This window comes from Stigmatopora argus, chromosome 22, assembly GCF_051989625.1.
Source record: "Stigmatopora argus isolate UIUO_Sarg chromosome 22, RoL_Sarg_1.0, whole genome shotgun sequence".
In the NCBI taxonomy this organism is placed as follows: domain Eukaryota; kingdom Metazoa; phylum Chordata; class Actinopteri; order Syngnathiformes; family Syngnathidae; genus Stigmatopora; species Stigmatopora argus.
In genome coordinates this window covers 5,943,054-5,962,673 of record NC_135408.1, presented here as the reverse complement: position 1 = coordinate 5,962,673, position 19,620 = coordinate 5,943,054, and the positions used below count along the sequence as shown (strand labels likewise).

At 41.6% G+C, this 19,620-nt stretch overlaps 3 protein-coding genes and 1 long non-coding RNA gene across 6 annotated transcripts; 1 reads left to right on the top strand and 3 right to left on the bottom strand.

Moving 5' to 3' along the window:
* Positions 1 to 17: 17 nt before the first annotated feature.
* Positions 18 to 3,651, bottom strand: LOC144067971 (hepatic and glial cell adhesion molecule-like). The gene is made up of 7 exons (XM_077592100.1): positions 3,426 to 3,651; positions 2,034 to 2,369; positions 1,426 to 1,707; positions 1,115 to 1,208; positions 980 to 1,047; positions 580 to 653; positions 18 to 504 (listed from the first exon to the last, which is right to left on the bottom strand). Exons 1-7 carry the CDS (start codon positions 3,514 to 3,516, stop codon positions 373 to 375), a joined length of 1,077 nt encoding a protein of 358 aa, XP_077448226.1. The 5' UTR covers positions 3,517 to 3,651; the 3' UTR covers positions 18 to 372.
* A 624-nt stretch (positions 3,652 to 4,275) lies between these two features.
* Positions 4,276 to 9,573, top strand: LOC144067969 (serine/threonine-protein kinase pim-2-like). Of its 2 annotated transcripts, XM_077592098.1 has the most exons (9): positions 4,276 to 4,675; positions 5,774 to 6,004; positions 6,080 to 6,181; positions 6,929 to 7,023; positions 7,133 to 7,177; positions 7,253 to 7,468; positions 8,232 to 8,412; positions 8,482 to 8,655; positions 9,267 to 9,573. In XM_077592098.1, exons 1-9 carry the CDS (start codon positions 4,552 to 4,554, stop codon positions 9,401 to 9,403), a joined length of 1,305 nt encoding a protein of 434 aa, XP_077448224.1. In that variant the 5' UTR covers positions 4,276 to 4,551; the 3' UTR covers positions 9,404 to 9,573. The 2 variants fall into 2 exon arrangements, with proteins under 2 accessions (XP_077448224.1, XP_077448223.1); XM_077592097.1 differs by having other exon boundaries at positions 7,133 to 7,468.
* Positions 5,648 to 7,667, bottom strand: LOC144067986 (uncharacterized). Its single transcript, XR_013298076.1, has 2 exons — positions 6,040 to 7,667; positions 5,648 to 5,928 (listed from the first exon to the last, which is right to left on the bottom strand). It is a non-coding gene; the product is annotated as an uncharacterized LOC144067986 (long non-coding RNA).
* On the bottom strand, positions 9,511 to 19,154 carry LOC144067960 (AP-2 complex subunit beta). Of its 2 annotated transcripts, XM_077592073.1 has the most exons (21): positions 19,040 to 19,129; positions 18,369 to 18,423; positions 18,145 to 18,250; positions 17,810 to 17,945; positions 17,196 to 17,441; positions 16,911 to 17,101; positions 16,613 to 16,834; positions 16,373 to 16,493; positions 16,186 to 16,281; positions 15,999 to 16,114; positions 15,517 to 15,781; positions 15,180 to 15,439; positions 14,857 to 15,049; positions 14,435 to 14,476; positions 13,829 to 13,984; positions 13,195 to 13,340; positions 12,967 to 13,096; positions 12,819 to 12,903; positions 12,494 to 12,580; positions 11,538 to 11,692; positions 9,511 to 10,703 (listed from the first exon to the last, which is right to left on the bottom strand). In XM_077592073.1, the coding sequence occupies exons 2-21, from the start codon at positions 18,403 to 18,405 to the stop codon at positions 10,629 to 10,631; spliced, it is 2,865 nt and encodes a 954-aa protein (XP_077448199.1). In that variant the 5' UTR covers positions 18,406 to 18,423; positions 19,040 to 19,129; the 3' UTR covers positions 9,511 to 10,628. The 2 variants fall into 2 exon arrangements, with proteins under 2 accessions (XP_077448199.1, XP_077448198.1); XM_077592072.1 differs by lacking the exon at positions 14,435 to 14,476 and having other exon boundaries at positions 19,040 to 19,154.
* Between the last annotated feature and the right edge of the window lie 466 nt (positions 19,155 to 19,620).

The following is a 19,620-nucleotide window of genomic DNA, read 5'->3' as shown; positions in this document are numbered from 1 at the left end:
AAAGTCATAATTGCATTGACATGTTAAATCTTATATTTTGAAGAACAGTCAAATATTTCTAAGCTATACCACAAGAATAAACTCAAGCAGGCAGTATTATACAGGGTAAATAGCTAAAATAATATAAGGTGAACATTTATTTTAATTTAAAAAACTATATATTTTAAAAATAAATTATAAAACAGTTGTGGCCCAGTGTTTAGCACCTCCACTCCACAGTTCTGAGATAAAGGGTCCGAACCCAGGTCCAGAGCTTCTTGTGGAGAGTTTGAATGTTCTCACCATCTTGCGTGGGTTTTCCCTGGGTACTCTGGTTTCCCCTAAGGGGAATGTCATGTAGGATTATTTTCCGACAAATACTCAAATTTTCAGCTATACTTGGAGTTGGTTGGCGTGGCTGGTAGCCCGGGTTAGAGAATCGACATAGTTGGGGTAGCTGGCTGGGTGCTCTGTGTCCGAAGATGAGCCAATGCTGTTGACTGAAGAATCTCCTGGGGAGAGATCCTGGAGAAGAAAAAATTCCAAGGTGATGAATTTGAAGCATTTTAAACAAGGTTTGACTTCCCCCCTATCGCATACCTTTTGCTGTAGTACGTAAAGTGAAGTCACCATGTTCTTTCCATTGCGTTGGGACACCTCAGAAGGTGCATCAACTGTAGGAAGAAATTCAATTCCTTCAGATTTTGATGATATAAAATACGATCATTCTTTATCGAGCTCCCATAAGGGAAATTCAGGTATTCCGATGGAACAAGCATAAAGTCAGAAGTATAAAAGTGGTCAATATTAGAGTATTAGTGAAGACAAGTGTTAATATCTTTACGAAAACAATGCTCCAATGTGTAACATAATTTGAATTTATACGTATGTTTACTCAGTTGCCACTCGCCATGTCTTTGCATTTCTTATTCATTTTAATGGATTAATAATTTTCTTGTCTTTTTATTTTATTTTGTGTGCACAATTTTTTCCACATTACCTGAGTTACAAGGCACTGTCCGTTGGTTATAAAATCTGGAGAAAGAATTTCTTGAGGGTCGCCCCCGCCTAACACAAACGCAAAACATTTGCTTTTCAACCTTCATTTTTTGGGGATTTTTTTTAATGCACTTACTTTTTAGATGGTGTCCAGCAGGCACAAATTGTTACCAATGTGATGAGCAGAAAGATGCCACCAGTAGAGAGGATGATATAAATGGAACTTCTTTCTATTAGGAGAAAAGACTGGGAGAGCTTGCCAATTCATTTTGGACTTTCCCGTTGATTTGGATTGTGTTGGAGTTTAACAATTCATGTAATACAAGCCCTCACTTTATTTAGAAATGCCAACAAAAAGAACTATTGTGTTGCATTACCTAACATAAAGGCACAGTTGCATACATATATTTTCTAAAATTAGACATGATTGAACATGAGTTGACTCACTGTAGACGCCGAGCCTGAAGGGCGGGCTCGTTTCCACGCCGACGGGGTTCTCCGCCACGCAGCCGTAGACGTCGTCGTCCACCGACGCGACGCGGGTGATGGTGAGCAGCTTCCCGTCCGGGGACAGGCGGAGTCTACTGTCGTTGCCCAGGGCCTCGCCGCCCTTCATCCAGCGGTACCCGGCCCGAGTACCAGTGTCGTGCGAGCAGTCGAGGACCACGTTTTCGCTGCGTTCCAGTACGGACGGCGACTCCGTGAGGATATGAGGTCTGGAAAGTGGCTCTGGAAAGGCACAAGGCAACAAAGGCTGATTTTTTTTCCTCAAATGTAATAGATGGAAAATGATTAAAAGATGTATTTATTCTGACCAATTGAATAAAATCAATGAATACCTCTGTAAACCATAAACAAACAACAACTGTTATGAACTTTTACTAAAGGTCTGCAAGACTCCAACTCGCAAAGGAACCATTCACAACACAGGTGTCAAAGTGGCGGTACCTGCGCCCCACAGCCGGCCCACCGCATCACTTTGCGTGGCCCGCGAAAGTCAATCGTGTGTGGAAAAATTAAAACACATTTTTACCTTGACCTTACAGGAGCCTTACCGTCCACGGTGAGCGCAACGCTGCTTTCGCCCGCGAAGGTGTCATCCGTGATGGAAATCTCCACATCGTACGTGCCCTCATCCGACAGCTTCAGGTTGTGCAGGAGCAGGGATCCGTTCTGGAAAATCAGGATGCGGTCTCGATACTCGGGCCTCAAGGTGCCCACAATGTCTGTCCCGATGGTCTGCACCACGGTGACAGATTTCTCGCGCCGGAGCTGCCACTTGATGACGGGCGGGTCGGCGCTGAGGCTGACGTAGCCCACCGACAGGAGGGCCTCGCCGCCCAGCGTGCCACGGATCAGGGAGTTGGGGTGTGTCACGTTCACTGCCAACACTGTGTGGAAATTACAATTTCACCATCATTGTACAATACGTCTCCCCTTCATGTTAGAATTTGGGCGGCCCGGCGGATGAGTGGTTAGCACATCGGCCTCACAGTTCTGAAGTCCTGAGTTAGAATACAACTCGGTCAGCCTCTGTTGAGTTTGCATGTTCTCCCCGGGCCTGCGTGGATTTTCTCCGGGGACTCCGGTTTCCTCCCACATTCCAAAAACATGCATGGTAGGCTGATTGAACACTCTAAATTTGCCCCTTGGTATCATTGTGAGCGTGAACGGTTGCTTGTCTCCTTGTGGCCTGCGATTGGCTGGCCATCAATTGAGGGTGTCCCCCTTCTCTGGCCCAAAGTCAGCTGGGATAGGCCCCAGCACCCCCACGATCCTAGTGAGGATAAAGCGGTTCAGAAAATGAGTGTACTTCCTTAAGACGGATTACTACTTTTCTATAAAGCCAGACTTTGACATCTTGAAACCTGAATGGGTGAATTCTCGAATGAAAAGGCGAGTGAGAGTAGCTAGCCGTTCTATAATTGAGACCGGGTATCTTTTGCTTTGCTACCGGAAGGCCTTTTATCGCAGTATGAGCGTGTCGCCATGGTAAACTCTGTCCAAGTCTGTAGGACGCACGGGCCAGCATCCGCTCACAAAAGTGTGCATTGTTCCTATTTGGCAGGCACAGAGTCGCTCATGGTGATTGTGCATCCCACAACAATGCCTGACTTAAATAAATATATAAAAGATTTAAAATACTGAAATAATCCATTAAAAATGCTCAGAAAATCTCACTCCGCTCCCAAGCTGCTAGTGAATAAACATGCTACAGTGAGTGATATTAACCTCCTAAAACCCAAACTTATCTTTTAACATGATGTAGTAAAATAATCTCCATATATTAATATAAGTGGACGCCAGGCCTGTAGTCCAAAATTTAACATTGTAGTCTTTGACAACCAAATGTGTTGTCCATGCCAGGTCATAGGAGGTTAAGATATAACTACTATAGCAACAATTATTGGATTTGTTTTTATATTTAAAGAAAAATGGGAACGAACCAGTATGGAAGATGTCTAGGCAGGATAGAAGCAGAATCCAAGGGGTGATCTCAATTTTGAAGTCAGGCACTGCCATCAACATCAACTTCATCTTGACTTTCTGGCTCTGTCAGCCACGCCCCCCATGTCCAGGAGGTGACGTCAGTACTGGAAGAGCTCGACCATTGCTTCACTCTGCAAATTACAGTTATTGCTTTTATATATATTTTTTTTTCCGTCAATAACAGCCAATAAGTTACATATATATTTAAAAAAAACAATTATAATCTATTGAACTGAAATTTTGCGGGTCATTTGAAAAGACATTGTAGTATTAATTTTGTGAGGTAATTTAAATAATTTAATAACAAGTTAATGAATACAAAATGCTCCATATGTGAGGTTAACTTTATACATAGTATGTAGTATATATTTTTAGTGGCAAAGATGAATGACTGAATGGCTGTAAAATGCGGAATCAACGGGGCAATTTCAAATTAAATTAATTTATTGAGGAAAATGTGCATGTACAAAAATTCTCAAGAGAGCTGATGTTATTTTTACGATGAAGCAATATTAAAATTTCAAATATGTTTCACTATCCAACATTGGAGAGTGCTTTTAAATCATGAGGCACAAGGTAGTACGTATACATGCCACAAGTATAATGGCGGACGCTTCCCTATCGTGACCGTCCGATGACGTCAGGCCAAAACGCGTCACTTAGACGTACGTCCTCTGAACGCCGCCTTGTAAAATGAGCGTTCGAAAGGCGTCCAAAAAGCAAGCGGGGCTTCACCGCAAAGCCTCTCGAGCCACTCAGCTAAAGTCCCACTCTCACGAGTCTTTACCTACGAATTAAATGCTAGAATCTTGTCAAAGGGTATTCAAAAATAAATCATCAAGTCTCCCACTCATCCATAGCTATTGAGATGGTATAATAAAAATCATTGTTGGAACGGTTTGCCTCTGCATAGTGGAAAACAATGATGTAGTGGGAAGGTTGGATCCAGCAGAGGGCATATGACTCCATGGAAAACAGTAATCGAGACTCATTTTTATCGTGCCACCAGTTGGAATACGGAATTGAAAGCAGGTCAGACCAGGAAGTAGGTCCCAAAGAACATGTTTCCTGGGAGATTTTACCATGCAAATCCTAACCGGAGGCATAATCACCAGAAAAGGGCACAAGTGGGTGAGAGGGAAAAAGAGAGAGAGAGAGCCCAACATGGAAACATCTCGGGCGCTAATAACACCGGATCTGCTGAATGGTAAATGGCTTACATTGATGCCTGTCAAGTCTACAAGCAAAAACCAATCATTTATCATCCAAAAATATTCAAACCAGGATTTTTTTTTACCTGCTGCATTTTTTGGCCGGGTCAACAACGCCAGCTAAAACTTTGTGCACAAATAGTGCACAAATAAAAACAAACAAATAAGTGCATAAATAAAAACAACAAACTAATAAATCAATAAAGTCAAATAAATAAGTCAAAATAATACAACATAACAAGTAGTCAACAACTTAAATAAGTAGGGAAGTGCACAAATAACAACAAACAGAAATAATCAATAAATAATACTTGTCAGATTTTCCTACCCAAGCTTTTTGTGATACACTACTTTGTCAAATTTTGCTACCACGTCTCCTGAAGATCTAATCATTAAATCCAGCTTTATGTGGAAGCATATTTTGATGCATTAATCAATTGATGATATTCCCTGTGATTTTAATTTCAGGTCAATTGAATGCTTTTTAATCGTTACTGGTAAGATTGTATTTTGATGGTTCCATTACGCCTTAGCATAAAAAAAATGTGTTGTCTGAGATGTAAGTAAAAAAAGGGCAGCTGGGATTGGCTCCAGCGATAGAGGTCAAATGTATTTGAATTGGAGGGATTCAACATCGACTAGTAATAGACTTTTATAACGACAGCAAATGAGTCTTTGGGCGAAAGGCAGACTACACCGTTGACTGGTCGCCAGTCAGTCGTAGGGTACACAGAAACAGACAACCACTCACATTACCACCAAGTGGGAATCGAACCCAGAGTCAGGCGGGGGAACCACTACACCATCGGGTGGCGACCAACTATCAAATCTCAACCTGAAAAGGGAAAAATGAAATATAAACTTTTTTTTATATGGTCAAAAGGTTTAGGAAATTGTCAAAATGATTGGCTTGTGAAATGTCGATTTTTTTTTGGCTTACCCTGGCCATACTTACTCTTGTTTAGGATTCCCGAGATGGTACAGGTCCAGTTAAGTCGTTCATTCTTTTAAAAAATGAGTTCAGGAATTGTCTAAAAAGTGCGTGTTTGAATAGAAATAAGAATTTCTGACCGAAATGACCATTGTGATCAAAGTCCCGACACGTTGCAGCACACAGCAAAGGTCCAATCCCGACAAGACGCATAGTCTGAGGACAGGTCGGGTATTCCTCTGCGAACCTCCTCACAGCTCAAAGACAGATGCCCAGGTCACCAGAACCAAGAGGAAAGTGGAGGATGATGATCGGGTTCTGGCCAGAAAGAAATTGAAACTTTGTGAAGTTACTGAGGTCGACGACATGTCTTCGAGTTCTTCAGGGGACGACGGTTGGTGTGGCGGGCATAACACTTGGCCCACGTACATTTTAACAAGATATCACGTTCCATGTGTGGTTCTCGTAGAAATTCTGCTGCCGCCGCAAGTGGATCCAGAAACAAGTTACCAGGCGAAGGGCAGAGAAGAAAACAACAACAATGATGAGGTCGCCTCAGGAGTTTGCTGGGGTTAGTGATACTTTACATTAGGAAAACAACACACAAATACAAAAGTCGATATAGAAGAAATAACAACATGAAAAAGTGGCAATCAGATTTTTAGATTGAAACAAAGTCGGACAGATGTACAAGATTTAAAATTGAACAGAAATGTGCAAATGCACAGAAAAGGGATGCAAAATATACGAAGAATTAATGAAAACCAGCTGACATCTTGGTACATAGAAATGATCTGCGTTATACTATATTTAAAACCACATTTTGAAGGTCTCAGACAAAACAAAATACTCACCCTTGGTCTCAGTCTTGGGCTGTTGACTTTGTATCAGTGGTTTTTGCAAGCGCAACACTAACTATGACTGAAAGAAAACAGTTTTTGGCCTAAGCAGCCAAATTCAAAGCATCCCCCAACGTTCTTTATGAAACAAAGTTGCTAAAATGTAATCGCCTCTTCAGAACAAAACCTTAGTCTGAAAATTTGATTTAAATAAATCATTTTATTTGTTCCATAGTTATCTTGAACACAAACAGAACCAAATAAATAACCTCCACTCCCTACTGGTAGAGTAAACATTGATAACGGGGAGTCTAAACCCTTTCTCAATAAGAAAACTAGGAATTGCTGGGTTGTTATTCCACTAAATTGGTACGTGGCTGATTACGGGTGGGAGCTATTCAACGATTGATTGTCCGCTTCGCCCGATATTTGACGGGCTTAAGTGAACTCAAACAACCCATCTTCGTGTGGCTCTTTAGCTCAACTGGAGCTCAAATACGTGCAAGGGAGACTTCTAGCTAAAGGAGGCGGTGGATCTGTATTTGCCGGCTATCGCAAAGTAGACATATTTCCAGTGAGTATGACATACATGCAAACCGGGCTCCTCCCAAAATTCTTCAGATAGGCCCTATGAATGTAAGAACCCATTGATGTGACCGCATTGAGGAAACTGTGCTCTGTAGGTGGCCATCAAGCACATCCCAAAAGACAACAGTTTAAGCCTACAGGTAATGGAGATCAAATCAACATCTGTTTCTGTAGACCAATCCGGCCAGTTATTTACCTTGCATCTGGTGTTTCAGAAAAATAAAGACAGGGTCAACATGTCCTCAGAGGTGGCAGTTATGAAAAAGTTGGCTAAAGACATGCCCGAGGGCCGCTCGCCATACGTCACCCTGCTGGACTGGTACGATTTGGGCCAGAAGATTATTCTGGTGATGGAAAGACCCATTCCCGCGATGGACCTCACTAATTACCTGTGCAAAAAAGGAGGGAGCCTTGAGGAAAGTGAGGCTAAGGTACGCTAGATTGTGGGAGATTGACTGCAAACATATTAAGGATTCATTCATTTTCTGTACGTTGTCACAAGAGTTGGGGGGAGGGGGGTGCTGGAGCCTATCTCAGACAACTATGGGCACCAGGCAGGTGACACCCCAAGTTGGTGGCCAGCCAATCACCAGACAACCATTCATGCTTACTCATACCTAGCGGCAATTTAGGGTTCTACCAGCCTACCTTGCGCATTTTGGGGCTGTGGGAGGAAACCGGAGTACCCGGGGAAAGCCCACGCAAGTTCTCAAGTTCTCCCGGGGATAACCTGCAAACTCCACACTGGAAGGTTCACACCTGGGATCAAACCCTCCATCTCAGAAGTGTGAAGCCGACACGCTAACCACTTGCTAAGGTGGTTAGATGGACACAAGGGCAGTCCCAAAGAAAATATATTCTTGAAAAAGATAGAATTAAAGAAAAATAGACACTTTCAAAGGTAAAAAATGAGACATTAAAGATAGCAGATTAACAAACAAGAATGATGGATAGCGAAAAGCAATTGGTTAACCGGCATTCAGATAGACAGTGACATTAAATTGTACCCCTTTCATTAGTACTTACAGAAAAACCAATTAAAAGTTGGACCAACGGGCAGACGGATGCAGAAACTGTTGTCTGTTCTTCGGTCGCTACTTACAGAGACAGCAGCTTTCTGGACTGATAGATTAAAAAAATCATTAATTAACAAGGCAGTTGTAGAGAACACAGAATTTGGTGCTTCTTTCACAGGTCATACTGAAACAGCTGGTGGATGTGGCTCTAAAACTTCAGGAGCAGCGCATCTTCCACCGTGACATCAAAACAGAAAACATCCTGATCGAGGGAACCCCCGAAGGTCTCCACGTACGTATCATTGATTTTGGACTGAGCTGCTTCACCAACGAACGATCGCTCTACAGACTCTTTTTCGGTAAGGCTTACGTGCGGGTTTCTTGATGAAAGCGCTTGCCTTCCGTTGAACATGAACCGGGCGTTCCAGGAACTCCGACACTGGAACCCCCAGAGTGGCTTCGCCATCATTCTTACAGGGCCGGCCCCACAACTGCGTGGCAGATCGGAACGGTACTCTTTGAAATCCTTCATGACGGTGTGGACTTCCAAACAGAAGACTTCCTCAAGGAGGAGATCAGAATTAGCTCAAACTTATCAAACGGTAGGATACGCGCTTTAAAATATGACCTTTTACACCTTGTAATGAATTTTTGGTCATTTAAAAAAAGCTTTGTTACATTATTGTTATCAATTTGTATTATGAATATTGTATTAATTTTACCTTTTTGCTAATGAGTACATCTGAAAAATTATTCAAATGTTAATGAAATTCCCTGCAGTGTCCCGCCGGCTCGAGTGGTTAGCGCATCGGCCTCACAGCTCCGGGGCCCTGGGTTCAAATCCAGGTCGGTCCACTAGTGTGGAGTTTACATGTTCTCCCTGGGCCTGCGTGGGTTTTCTCCGGGTACTCCAGTTTCCTCCCACATTCCAAAAACATGCCTTGTAGGCTGATTGGAAAATCTAAATTGCACCTAGATATGAGTGCGACCGTCAATGGTTGTCCGTGTCCTCGTGCCCTGCGATTGGCTGGCCACCAATTCAGGGTGTCCCCTGCCTTCAGAAAATGAATGAATGAAAATTCCCTCGGGTAACTTAACTGTTGACTTTAGGACATTTGTGGGTTACTTCCTGTTAATTATCCATATACATTTTCTATGGCTTTAAATTAATCTCCAAATGCTTGATTGTTATCTTCATGTTTGTTGCACTAAGGTTGTCGGGATTTTCTGAAGAAGAGTTTGACCGCAGAGCCCGAAGAACGGCTCACCCTGAAAGAGCTTCGACGTCACCATTGGCTGAGCGAAACCCACAGAGATCATCGTAGTAAGAATGAAGACTGCCGGGATTAAAGTAGGCAGGAAAATGTCAGCTTCTCATACATCCAACATAAAAACTGAACGCCATGAACTGAGGATTCTTGTTTAGCTACCTTTTTTTTTTACTGTCCACAATAATGCATGGTGGTAACACTTTATTATTGTCAGATGTGGTGCAATAAATCATTTTCATTACAGTGAAAGATGTATGAACATTCTTACTTTCTGTAACCGCTGATAACCATGTGGAGTGTTGATGCACGTGCAGCTAAATATGCATAAAAATACAGACATCTTCAAAAAATTCACAAGGAATGAACTTGGACATTTACATAATCTCACCAACACGAACCGTACATTGATGCGGCAATTTCTTTAAGAAATTGGCTTAGCTCATTGTCTGCCATTGACAGTGATAAACGTCCAATACGTTTGTTGGCAGTACAAATGGATTGGTTGTCTACTAGAGATAAATTTAAATTCATGGCAGATGGATGAAAAGATTTAATGATTGGACGTCGATCATCATCAATGGCACTTAAGAGATTTAATTGTATTATCATATAAAGATTAATGCCATAGTAGGTTGTGCCAACCAATAAGAATCATCATCTGTAGCTATAGTCAGAATAAAACAACAAAAATAGGTATTTCACGAATAAATGCTTGGTCCTAAGTGGTTCAAATGAGGTGCAAAAAGTTCGAACTGGCTCAACGATGGAAAGAAGAAAATGAAATACTAATGAAAATTGGAAAGCATTGCAACAAAAAGGCTCGTACAATACGTAGCATTTTCTAAAGCAGAATTTTTTTGCAATAGTGTGAAGATTGTGACAACTGGCCTAAGGCGAATAAAACATTTTCAATTTGCATAAGAATGTTGGAAAATTTACAATAGTTTTACTTTTGAGAGGCAGTCCTTTTTTAATTTGGTCATTAAAGACAGTGTCCTAAGAATAGCGAGCAAATATGAAATAAATGGTCATAGGTTTCTGCGGAAATTTTAAAAGTTTTTAACTTTGACTTTAGTCAATAACAACATTAAGACTTAAGGATGGAATGACTGACATACCACACTACCAAAAGAATTTATCGTGTGAAAGAAGCTGTAATGGGTCAAGTGTGTCAGAAACGTGATCACAATATCAACAATATTAACTAGAACATTTACCTTTTTTTAATCTACTTGGAGGAAATCTATGTCTCGCCTCCATTTTGAACAGGACTTGGCGCTGAGGTTGGATGATGGCAACCAAGCTCAGTTCTTCAGCACAGCGTCGTATGTCTGGTACACATACTGAGAGACCTCAGGGGCCCGACACTTGAGAGACAGCTGAGGGACACAAAAGAGGTTAGTGATAGGCTTGATTTTTGGGGGGGACGGAGAAAGACATCTATTCCATTGGACCTGGGAGGGCTGTCATTTGCTGCTAGTCCTCCCAGTTACTAGTGATAAATTCATACCTGGCAACCTCGGCCAATAGCTCCCCTTATTAATGATTGCAATTCCCCTTATTAAGCGATTAAAAAAAACATACAAATGCAATATTTACTCGCATAGAGCGCACTTAAGTCTCAAATTTTCTCCAAAGTGGACGGGGTGCCTAATCATTATGCACTAAATCCAAGATTCTGTAGATGTTGCTGTATGACGCAGCTTGACAATATATAGGGAAAAGTCAGACGGGTGCAAGGGGAATGCACGTGCGCATATCCAATCAAACAATCAATCAAAAGCCTTTATTGTCATTATACACAGCTGCGTATAACGAAATTGGTGGTGCCACTCCACAAAGTGCGTTTTCCCAGTAAAAACATAAATAAGTACTATATTGTATATTAGCAGTCGATGACGTTTTCGTCTGCTACCAGTGAGCAAGACGATTCGGATTAGAGTTGAAATAGGTAAAACGAGATTGGTTTTACAAAAATAAACGTACTTAAAAAAGATGCCATACAAAAGTTGTTATACGGCGTACACAATTTGAAATGATCAATAAATGTATAAAATGGCAAAAACGTACAAGTTCACAGGTATGTAAATTTAAATTCGTGGCATAAGGATGAGAAAAGTCACATTATTGGATGTCTGTCATTGCCAATGGCACTGAAAGAGTTAATAAAGGCACGTGTAGACCTTTTTATAAACAATAGTTGGATATTGTACCGTGTAGTTGGGGTTGCCTGGCTGAATGCGCAGCTCAGCCAGGATCCAAATTCCATTGGTGAGTTTGAGAGACTGGTAGAGCATATCCTGACCCTCCACGTTCCTCTTGGCAATGGTGTAGATGTTGTTATTCTGCAGTCTGCCGGACACCGTGTCTGCAAAAGTGGAATTAAAGAGAAAAATAAATAAATAAATAAAAAACATTTTAAAAAATGGGGTAAGCCGCAATGCTTTTGAAGTTGGGAAGGATACTTAAAGTATTCCGGAGTATTAAAGCCAGACAAAGAAAAAAATATAGGCCTACATGTAATGACATTTAGTTACGTTGTTAAATATATCATAATATTACGAGACTAAAAACGTAAAAAGTTGTAATATTACTTGACGTGACGTACTTAACGTAATATGTATGAATGAGCATTGTTACTTCACGTGACTTATCTAATATGACAAGATGTAACTCTGCACTGCCACTGTTAAAAATAACACTTAGAGCATCATCTTGTACGAACATACATACGTACATAGTATGTAAAGTTATGTAATAAGAGAACTTTAATCTTGTAATGTTACGACTAAAGTCTCATAATTCAAACAAGAATTGTAAGCTAGTTTAGACTCTGCTACAACAAGCAACAACTACCACATCTACCAGGATGACAATAATGAAATAGCTCTTTTGGGAGTTCCAAATGAATATACTGGGAAACTAGCATGGGCAAACAGCTACTTTGTAAAGTAAACTATGTATGAATATCATCAAAAAAGTGTGTTTTTCCTTCAGGTTGAAGAGATGTATCCTATAAGTGGCATGTGGGCAAACAGAAAGGAAAGAAGCGAGGAATTAATTTTTTCAATCTTTCATTGGGACTTCACAGGGTTTAACCTCTCATGTCTGTTGAAAAGTTTTTTTTTTATTCACTTGATTGTAGATAGAAACCGTTTGTTGGACCTACCGGCATTTAAGTGACACTCCTTTATCTGATATTGCAGTTCATTTTCATTGGGAATGTCTTTCCAGGTGGCAAGGAACACCTGTCGCTCTGAGGACAGAAGAAACAAGCTTTAGAAGTGAAGATTACTAAAATGACTGGTCAATACTGCAAATTCAGTGGAAACTGAATTTGTACATGATACCCCAAAAATGGATCAAAACAACTATTTTTAAAAGATTATGTCCGTTTTTTTTCTTCATTTTTTTTCTATCTAGACATTCAATTTCTTCATAGTGGGAATTACCCAAATAACTGATTAGGGCTTACAGATGAAATAATAACAAACCCATTTTTCCATCTTCGACAAAGAATATGTTGAGAGGGATGAGGACGCTATAGTAAAATACATCGATGCTGTTCTTCACAGCAACCTGTGTGCAGAGCAGAAAACTGCATCAGTTTGATTTAGTCGTCACTTGGGTGTATTCCTGTACCTGGAGATTGTTAAGAGGGTCCATCTTCATGACTGGCCCGATAGTGTTGATGGGCAAAGAAACGTCAATGGCCTGGCTGGGCATCAGTGGAGTATGCATGGGCAATGGACTGGTGGGGATCATCCCAAAGCTGTGAAAGGCCATAGATTTGTCAAATATGCAGCCCTTGTAATCATAGTTGGGGGTTCAAGTGGGGAAACCTAACCAGAGCGTTTTGCGTTTATTGACCTGTTCTTGTTGAACTGGATGGCAAAGTCTGTCATGTGCTGCAGGGCCTTGTTGGTGAAGGTCATGTCCATGTACATGTGGCCCTGGCGACGAGAAAAGGTTCCAGAGATCTCCAGTCCTTTGGCTTTAACTGCAGGCAGCCACACCTTAAAAAAAAGACACCGTAAATTTAATAAAAGTCAAGAAGTTTGTTGTTTGGTGGTAATTTTTATAATACAATTTGGATAATGACCAAGGGTGACCGAAACTGTCCCAGTTGTCTGCCATTGAACTAGTTTACATTGCATTTTTGTTTGGAAAAACTATTTCAAGACTATTTTGATGGCAACTTCATTTTATTTATTTACCGAATTTTCTGCACCATAATGCACAAGTAAGACTTCAGTTTTCTCAAAATATAATCTGATGTGCTTTATAGATGGATTAATATTGGTTACTCATGAAGGTCCATCTAGTGGATGTATAACGCAACCACTACTACTAGGCCTTATATATGAAAACCAATTTTGAAACAGGGCATCAGCGCTGCGCCTTATAGTGCGGAAAATACGTTCATAAAAGCAGTGGGCTTTTGCATGTTTTCTGGGGAAAAACCTGAAATTCTACTTTTTAATACGAATGCATTTAGACTCACAGCTTTCGGGGTGACGTAGCCTCCGGATGTGATGGCCATTCCCGTAGAGAGTTCGAACAGGTCATTCAGGCCGCTGCTGCTGACCGCCGGAGGCGCGGGAGTTGGTGATGGAGCAAAAGTGCTCGGGACAGACGATGGGATGAAATTTTGACCCACCTGAAGCGACAACATCACAGCGTGTGTAGAAGGGGTGAAACTGGGTGATTTTATGTTGTTGTCACTAACGCGGCAGTAAAAATATGCCAAAGAAAGATGGTAAGAGTCACAGACAAAGCTCAAGCAAATGTTATCTGTGTCACCAAAGCCTTTGTGAGAAGATGTGAGCAAAGTCAAATGAGTGAGGCGAGTGTGACTTAGCAAGTTTTGGCCCGTTCACGGACTATACATTCAGGATGGATGTTCAAATAACTAATTTCGCAATGATCATCTGCATCAGAGGTCATGCTAACAGTAACTAGAAGTGAGGTCAGATGGCTTCACTACAGGCCAAAATGTGCCAAGTGTTAGCATAGCGAGCGTGTAGCTACATTTCAAGAAAGGCGATTTGACTACATGGAGTTGAAAAGCGACGGAGCATGCAGCCAGACAGAAGGGGCTTGGACTTACAGCTGGACTTCCCCCAACACCGCCGCCTAGGTCTCCCCCCAGCTACAGGACAGAGAAGGAGCAAAAAGAGAGAAGGACCCCCCCCAAAAAAGAGCATTCAAATATGACAAACAGACCACACAAAAGACAAGACAGAGACTTTTCTTAGCAACCGCAAGCCATCAAGAGGAATCTTCAATCACTTTGGGGGGAAAATAACAATTACTTGCATATTACAGGGAAACGCTATCCAAATTTCCCACATTAAGATAAGGTTGCTTTTTGTCTCTTGTAAAAAATGGCACACATTGACCAGAAAATATTGAAATCAGTTGATGATCATAATTGGACTGTGCAGCTAATGCTAAAGCTTCTCTGTAAGTTCCTAATACAGGTATCTTTAAGATCCTAGTTTCTGTATAAAGGTTGTTGTCAAAGCTCACCAAACTGTCCAAACCACCCCCTAAGAGGTCCACCGCACCCATCTGCATGGAAGACACCTGGGGCACGTTGACCGGAGGGCCCAAATCCAGGTTAAGAAGGTCGCCCAGCAAATCGCCCTGGCTGGGGATGACATGTGGTTGATCCATGGCGGCTGCAGGCCCCCCACTCACCGGACTCTCTCCCGTCTCAACGCTGTAGGTGATAGGACAAAACGGTCGTCATGTTTGGGACGTCTTGCCACCCAAACGCCATGCCAGAAATATGTCAACAAAGAACTTCCAGTACAGGATTGAGGGAATAAAAATGCACGGCAAATAAGAACCTGCTGTGTTGAACAGGGAGGTGTTTGCGGTGAATTCCGTGGCTGCCTTCCACAAAGGCGCTGGGCGGTTTGTGATAGACGGATGCCAGAGAGCCGATGTGGCAGATGAGCTCATCCAGCAGGGTGGGCTCGATCAGATCCGTCTCCTCGGAGATAAGGGGCTTCTCGGACAGCACTACCTCCTTAGCGGTTACCGGGTCCGTGGACAGCAGACGCCAATAGATGTAACCCCTGTCGCGCAGATCTGGGTTGTCTGAATCCTGTGGAGGACGACCAATAGGATTAATTTAAACTGGCAGATTAATAGGATAGATAAGGTTGTTGTTGTTTTTTTTACCTGTGTGGCCAGGCTGAGGACCTGCTGAACCAACTCCTGCGTCTCAGACGGCTTCTTCAAGAAGAGCTTGACGATGGCGGTCAGCAGAGTCAGCTGCACCTGGGTGCTCTCATCGTGGAACCCCTCGAGGAAGCTTTCCAGCAGCTCGTCAGCATTATCGATCCTCTCGGCGTACTCGCCCACGATCCAGATCATAGCGGCGCGAGCGTCGGGCTCATCCAGGGAGTCTAGATTCTCGCACAGGGTGGCAATGATGCTCTCATACCTGCAAGAAATCAGGATTTTAACCTTTTCCATGGCACTCATGAAGCTTATTGGCTGCCAATGATGACGCTAGGCATTAAATCTATTGAATGTTTTAGTCGTGCTATTTTATTTTTTATTATTTTCTAACAAGATTATATTATTTAATTATTGTTCAAACATAAGTGGTAGTGGGACTTTATAAACTTTTTGATGTTAGTTATGCAAAAGAAACATACTTGTTGGGGTACTTGCGGAAGATGTCTCGGATGACCACAATGGCCTCCTGCACGACGTAGTTGACTTTGGTCTGGATAAGGTCGAGCAAGGTGCTGACACAGCGTTCCGCCGATTGCTGGGAATGGAAGTTGTTGTCATTATTCAGAAACTTTAACTAAATCGGTCAGAGCGCCTTCACTCAAATACCTCTACTTTAATGGCACACCGGCCAATGGCACGGACAGCCTTGCGCACAAAATCAACGTCCACCTCTGTAGCGTACTCCTTCAACTCTGCCAGTACCTGTTAAATATCGAACATGGAGCAACTGTCAGCTATGATTGAACAATACTGATAACAAAAAGTTAGGTGTGTTTTTTTCCGTGTATAATACCTGGGCAATATTTGCCTGAGAAGCCAAGCGGATCATGATGTCCAGTTTTTCCAGTTTTACATAAATGGGGTCGTTGTACTTGACAAAGAACACTTTAATTTCTTGTTTTAGGATTTCAGGCCTGTACGCAAACAAAATTAACTCATTGTCTGCTACTGATGGCATTTTTTTAGTTTAAACTCACAGCAGAAGGATGAAAAGAATGGCACTTAAGAGTTTAGATGCCCAAAAGTCACACACCTTTTCTGGACAATGAGGTTGATGTTTCTCAGGGCTACGTACTGGACCTCCGGCTCACCGGAGAGCAAAGTAACAAGCGGCGGCGATAGCTTCTTCAGCAGCGTGTTGTAGTAGTCGGAGTCTTTTGGCAACAACTCCAAGAACTTCATCAGAACCTTGACGGCAGAAAGGACTACCGCGGAGTTGGCGTGCGATAGCCGTGGAGTGACGCGCTCGCAAATGCTTGTGAGGAAAAGAAATGTTTCAGAGTTGGGAATGAGAAGAAAAGGAATCACTCCTACGCAGAAACAAGAGTTACCTTTGGGCTTCGCGCTCGTCTTTGGGGTTGTAGTTGGAAAGGCAGTCCAGGATGAAAATTTGCCCCCACTCGGTACACTCGTTGAGGGCTGTCAGAAGCTTGTTGATGTTCTGGGGGTTGAGGTCAAGCAGGTTGCTGTTGGGGTGAGACTCGCTGATCTCAGACAAAGCGGCAACTGCGTTAGCAACAACCTAAAAATAATAGGAGTTTTCAGGAGATTTTTGGGGTAACGTAAATTCCACCTTCATCTGAATACTATATTGAGGGAATATTCAGTTCGCCAACCATGGGATTGGAGTCTGCGATAAGATCTCTCAGCGAGTCCAGGAAGCCTTGGTCCTCCACCATCTGGGCATTGATATCGTGAAGTTTAGCCACGCACACCGCCGCTGTCTTCCTCACGTACGGGTCCTCATCTTTCAGGCATTTCCTCAGAGGTTCGCACAAGTACTCTGTAATTTTGTCCACTCGGATGCAGCCCATTGTGCGGACGGCTAAGGCCCGGATGAGAGGGTTGGGGTCTTCACAGTCCTAGAAGATAGCATTAGAACCATTAAATGAGCAGATTCCCGTTGAAGAAAATTAAATTACAAATTTGAATTTGTAAGCTTAAAAGTTTATTGGGCCAGAGACTATTTTGGTCACTAAAAAAACTCGACAAAAAATAAATAAATAAACGTCACCCCATAAATTCCTGCCGTCCACATACGTATTGGCTCATGTTGTTATTAACATTTGGGATACAAGTGTGGCTTACATAATACAAGTGTGTGATGTATGTATAAGGTAGGGCTCAATTATATATTTTAAGATTATTGTTGTATATTTTTATGAAAATTTGATTCCGCTATAATCAAAGTGCTATCTATGTTAAAGTACGGGGACCGGTGTGATCTTACTTTGACAAAACTGTTAACAGCCATGATGGCCATGTCTGGCTGGTTCTTGGCGTAGTTCATCAAGTAGAGGTACACCAACTTCTTCAGTTCGAGGTTGTCAGTCTGCATACAATTGACCACATCTGGGAACAAAGAGCTGAAAAGAGACTCCATCAGAATAAAGTATTAGAAGTAATGGTGTAGCTTTCAAATACTTCAAAAACAGTGCCAATGAATGCTTCATCGATTAATTGGATGAATAATGATTGTGTATTATTCAATAACTTCAACAATTATTTTAGCAACTGTTAATAATATTTTTTTAAATTATGTTAAACCGTTTGTTAGGGCTTTACCTGACATCCTTGCCAACAGTCATGGCAGCAATGACCTTCTTGACAGCCTCTTTTCGCTTTTCCTTTTTTTCATTGTTGAGCTCAGCTTTCAGCTCAAAGATCTCCCCTGCAAAAAAAGGTCCATTTTCATTTGAATTCTTTTCAAATTATTATTTACGGCTTTGGTGACATGGAAAGCCAATGGCAGATGTAGGGATTTTTGTTGTTGACATTTTTATATTCACCTTTTTTATTTGTTGTGAAATATTTGGAGTCCGTCATGGTTGTGATTCTTGTAGACTGCATAAGAACAATAGATCATACATTTAAAACCAGGAGAAAACTACTGTTCACACACTTTTTTTTTAAACCGAAGAATTTGTACTTTTATTCAAGTGACAATTTTATATCGGACCCTTGCATTCCATCTCATTTGATGTACCCAATGATTTGTCCAGTGAGACTGCAGGGCTTGTTCCGCATATTTTCGATCGACGTAGCATCTTTAAGTCTTTCACACTAACAATTTCATTAATTATAAAATTATTGAAAATACGACAAATGAGTGAACGGCACATATTTAGGATGTTACAACACACAGTTTGACGGCTGAGGAGTCCTCCAGATGTTTGCTAATGCTAACTAGCTAGGTAGCTCTCTGTGCTAATTGATTGGCAATGCAAACGGAGGCAAACAAACAAATTATAGCAAAAAAATGCTCTTTTCTATCGTCGTTGCCATTCATACCGTTACAAGACTGATGAACAAGTCCCTCAAATCAAAGTCAAATGCGGCCTAGTTTTCATTGCTGATGCCAGACAGTAATACCAATTCGTGACTACGTATACGGACTGGGGGAAAGTGAAATAAAAGAGTAATATCGTCACATCGTGACAAAGGAATACCGTTTACATACCGAGCCGAGTGATGAATTTAGATATTTTGACGGCACGGGGCGAAGGTTGGTCGGAGGAAAGATGAAGAATCGGTTACGGGTGAGACGTTCACGGACAACTTCCCCTTTGCGCTGACACTCGAGGGAGAAGCGATGAGTGCAATAAAAAATAAATAAAAGAAAATTCTGCTTGTTTTTTTTACTCAGATTTTTGTCTACATTTTTGTTGTTCTTGTTTTCTTTATGTTGATATAGGTAAATGAGTCTAACACTGTGATTTAGGGTTTCGTGCACATATATTTTCTCTGTTATTGAACGCACCATGCCATGGATAAAAGGCCTGATTGACTGTCATGCTTTGTGGTCCATTATCATAGAGATGTTGAGTTCCTACTATAATCCGAAGTATTTATTATGATTATGAGTAATTTTAATAGTTTCAACACCTGTTGATTACAAAATCGATAAAAACTTGACTGTGTGGTTATCAAAGGTATGCCTGTTCCATCACCAATTGTGAATAACCGGTCATTTGCAAGAGCAGAAAATGAAATTGAGGCCAAAGTGCAGTAAAAAAAAAATTATGATCATTTGTCAAAGTC

Excerpts from the sequence above, each read along its gene's own strand:
- LOC144067971 (XM_077592100.1), bottom strand. The coding sequence starts at position 3,516 with ATGAAGTTGATGTTGATGGCAGTGCCTGACTTCAAAATTGAGATCACC. Across the intron at positions 1,209-1,425 it reads CTTCAGGCTCGGCGTCTACA|AAAGAAGTTCCATTTATATC; the intron begins GTGAGTCAACTC and ends TTCTCCTAATAG. Across the intron at positions 1,048-1,114 it reads TGCTGGACACCATCTAAAAA|GCGGGGGCGACCCTCAAGAA; the intron begins GTAAGTGCATTA and ends CGTTTGTGTTAG.
- LOC144067969 (XM_077592097.1), top strand. The coding sequence starts at position 4,552 with ATGCAAATCCTAACCGGAGGCATAATCACCAGAAAAGGGCACAAGTGG. Across the intron at positions 7,024-7,132 it reads GCAAAGTAGACATATTTCCA|GTGGCCATCAAGCACATCCC; the intron begins GTGAGTATGACA and ends TGTGCTCTGTAG. Across the intron at positions 8,413-8,481 it reads GCTCTACAGACTCTTTTTCG|GAACTCCGACACTGGAACCC; the intron begins GTAAGGCTTACG and ends CGGGCGTTCCAG.
- LOC144067960 (XM_077592073.1), bottom strand. The coding sequence starts at position 18,405 with ATGACGGACTCCAAATATTTCACAACAAATAAAAAAG. Across the intron at positions 17,442-17,809 it reads CTGTTAACAGTTTTGTCAAA|GACTGTGAAGACCCCAACCC; the intron begins GTAAGATCACAC and ends GCTATCTTCTAG. Across the intron at positions 13,341-13,828 it reads GCTACGTCACCCCGAAAGCT|GTGTGGCTGCCTGCAGTTAA; the intron begins GTGAGTCTAAAT and ends CTTTTTTTTAAG.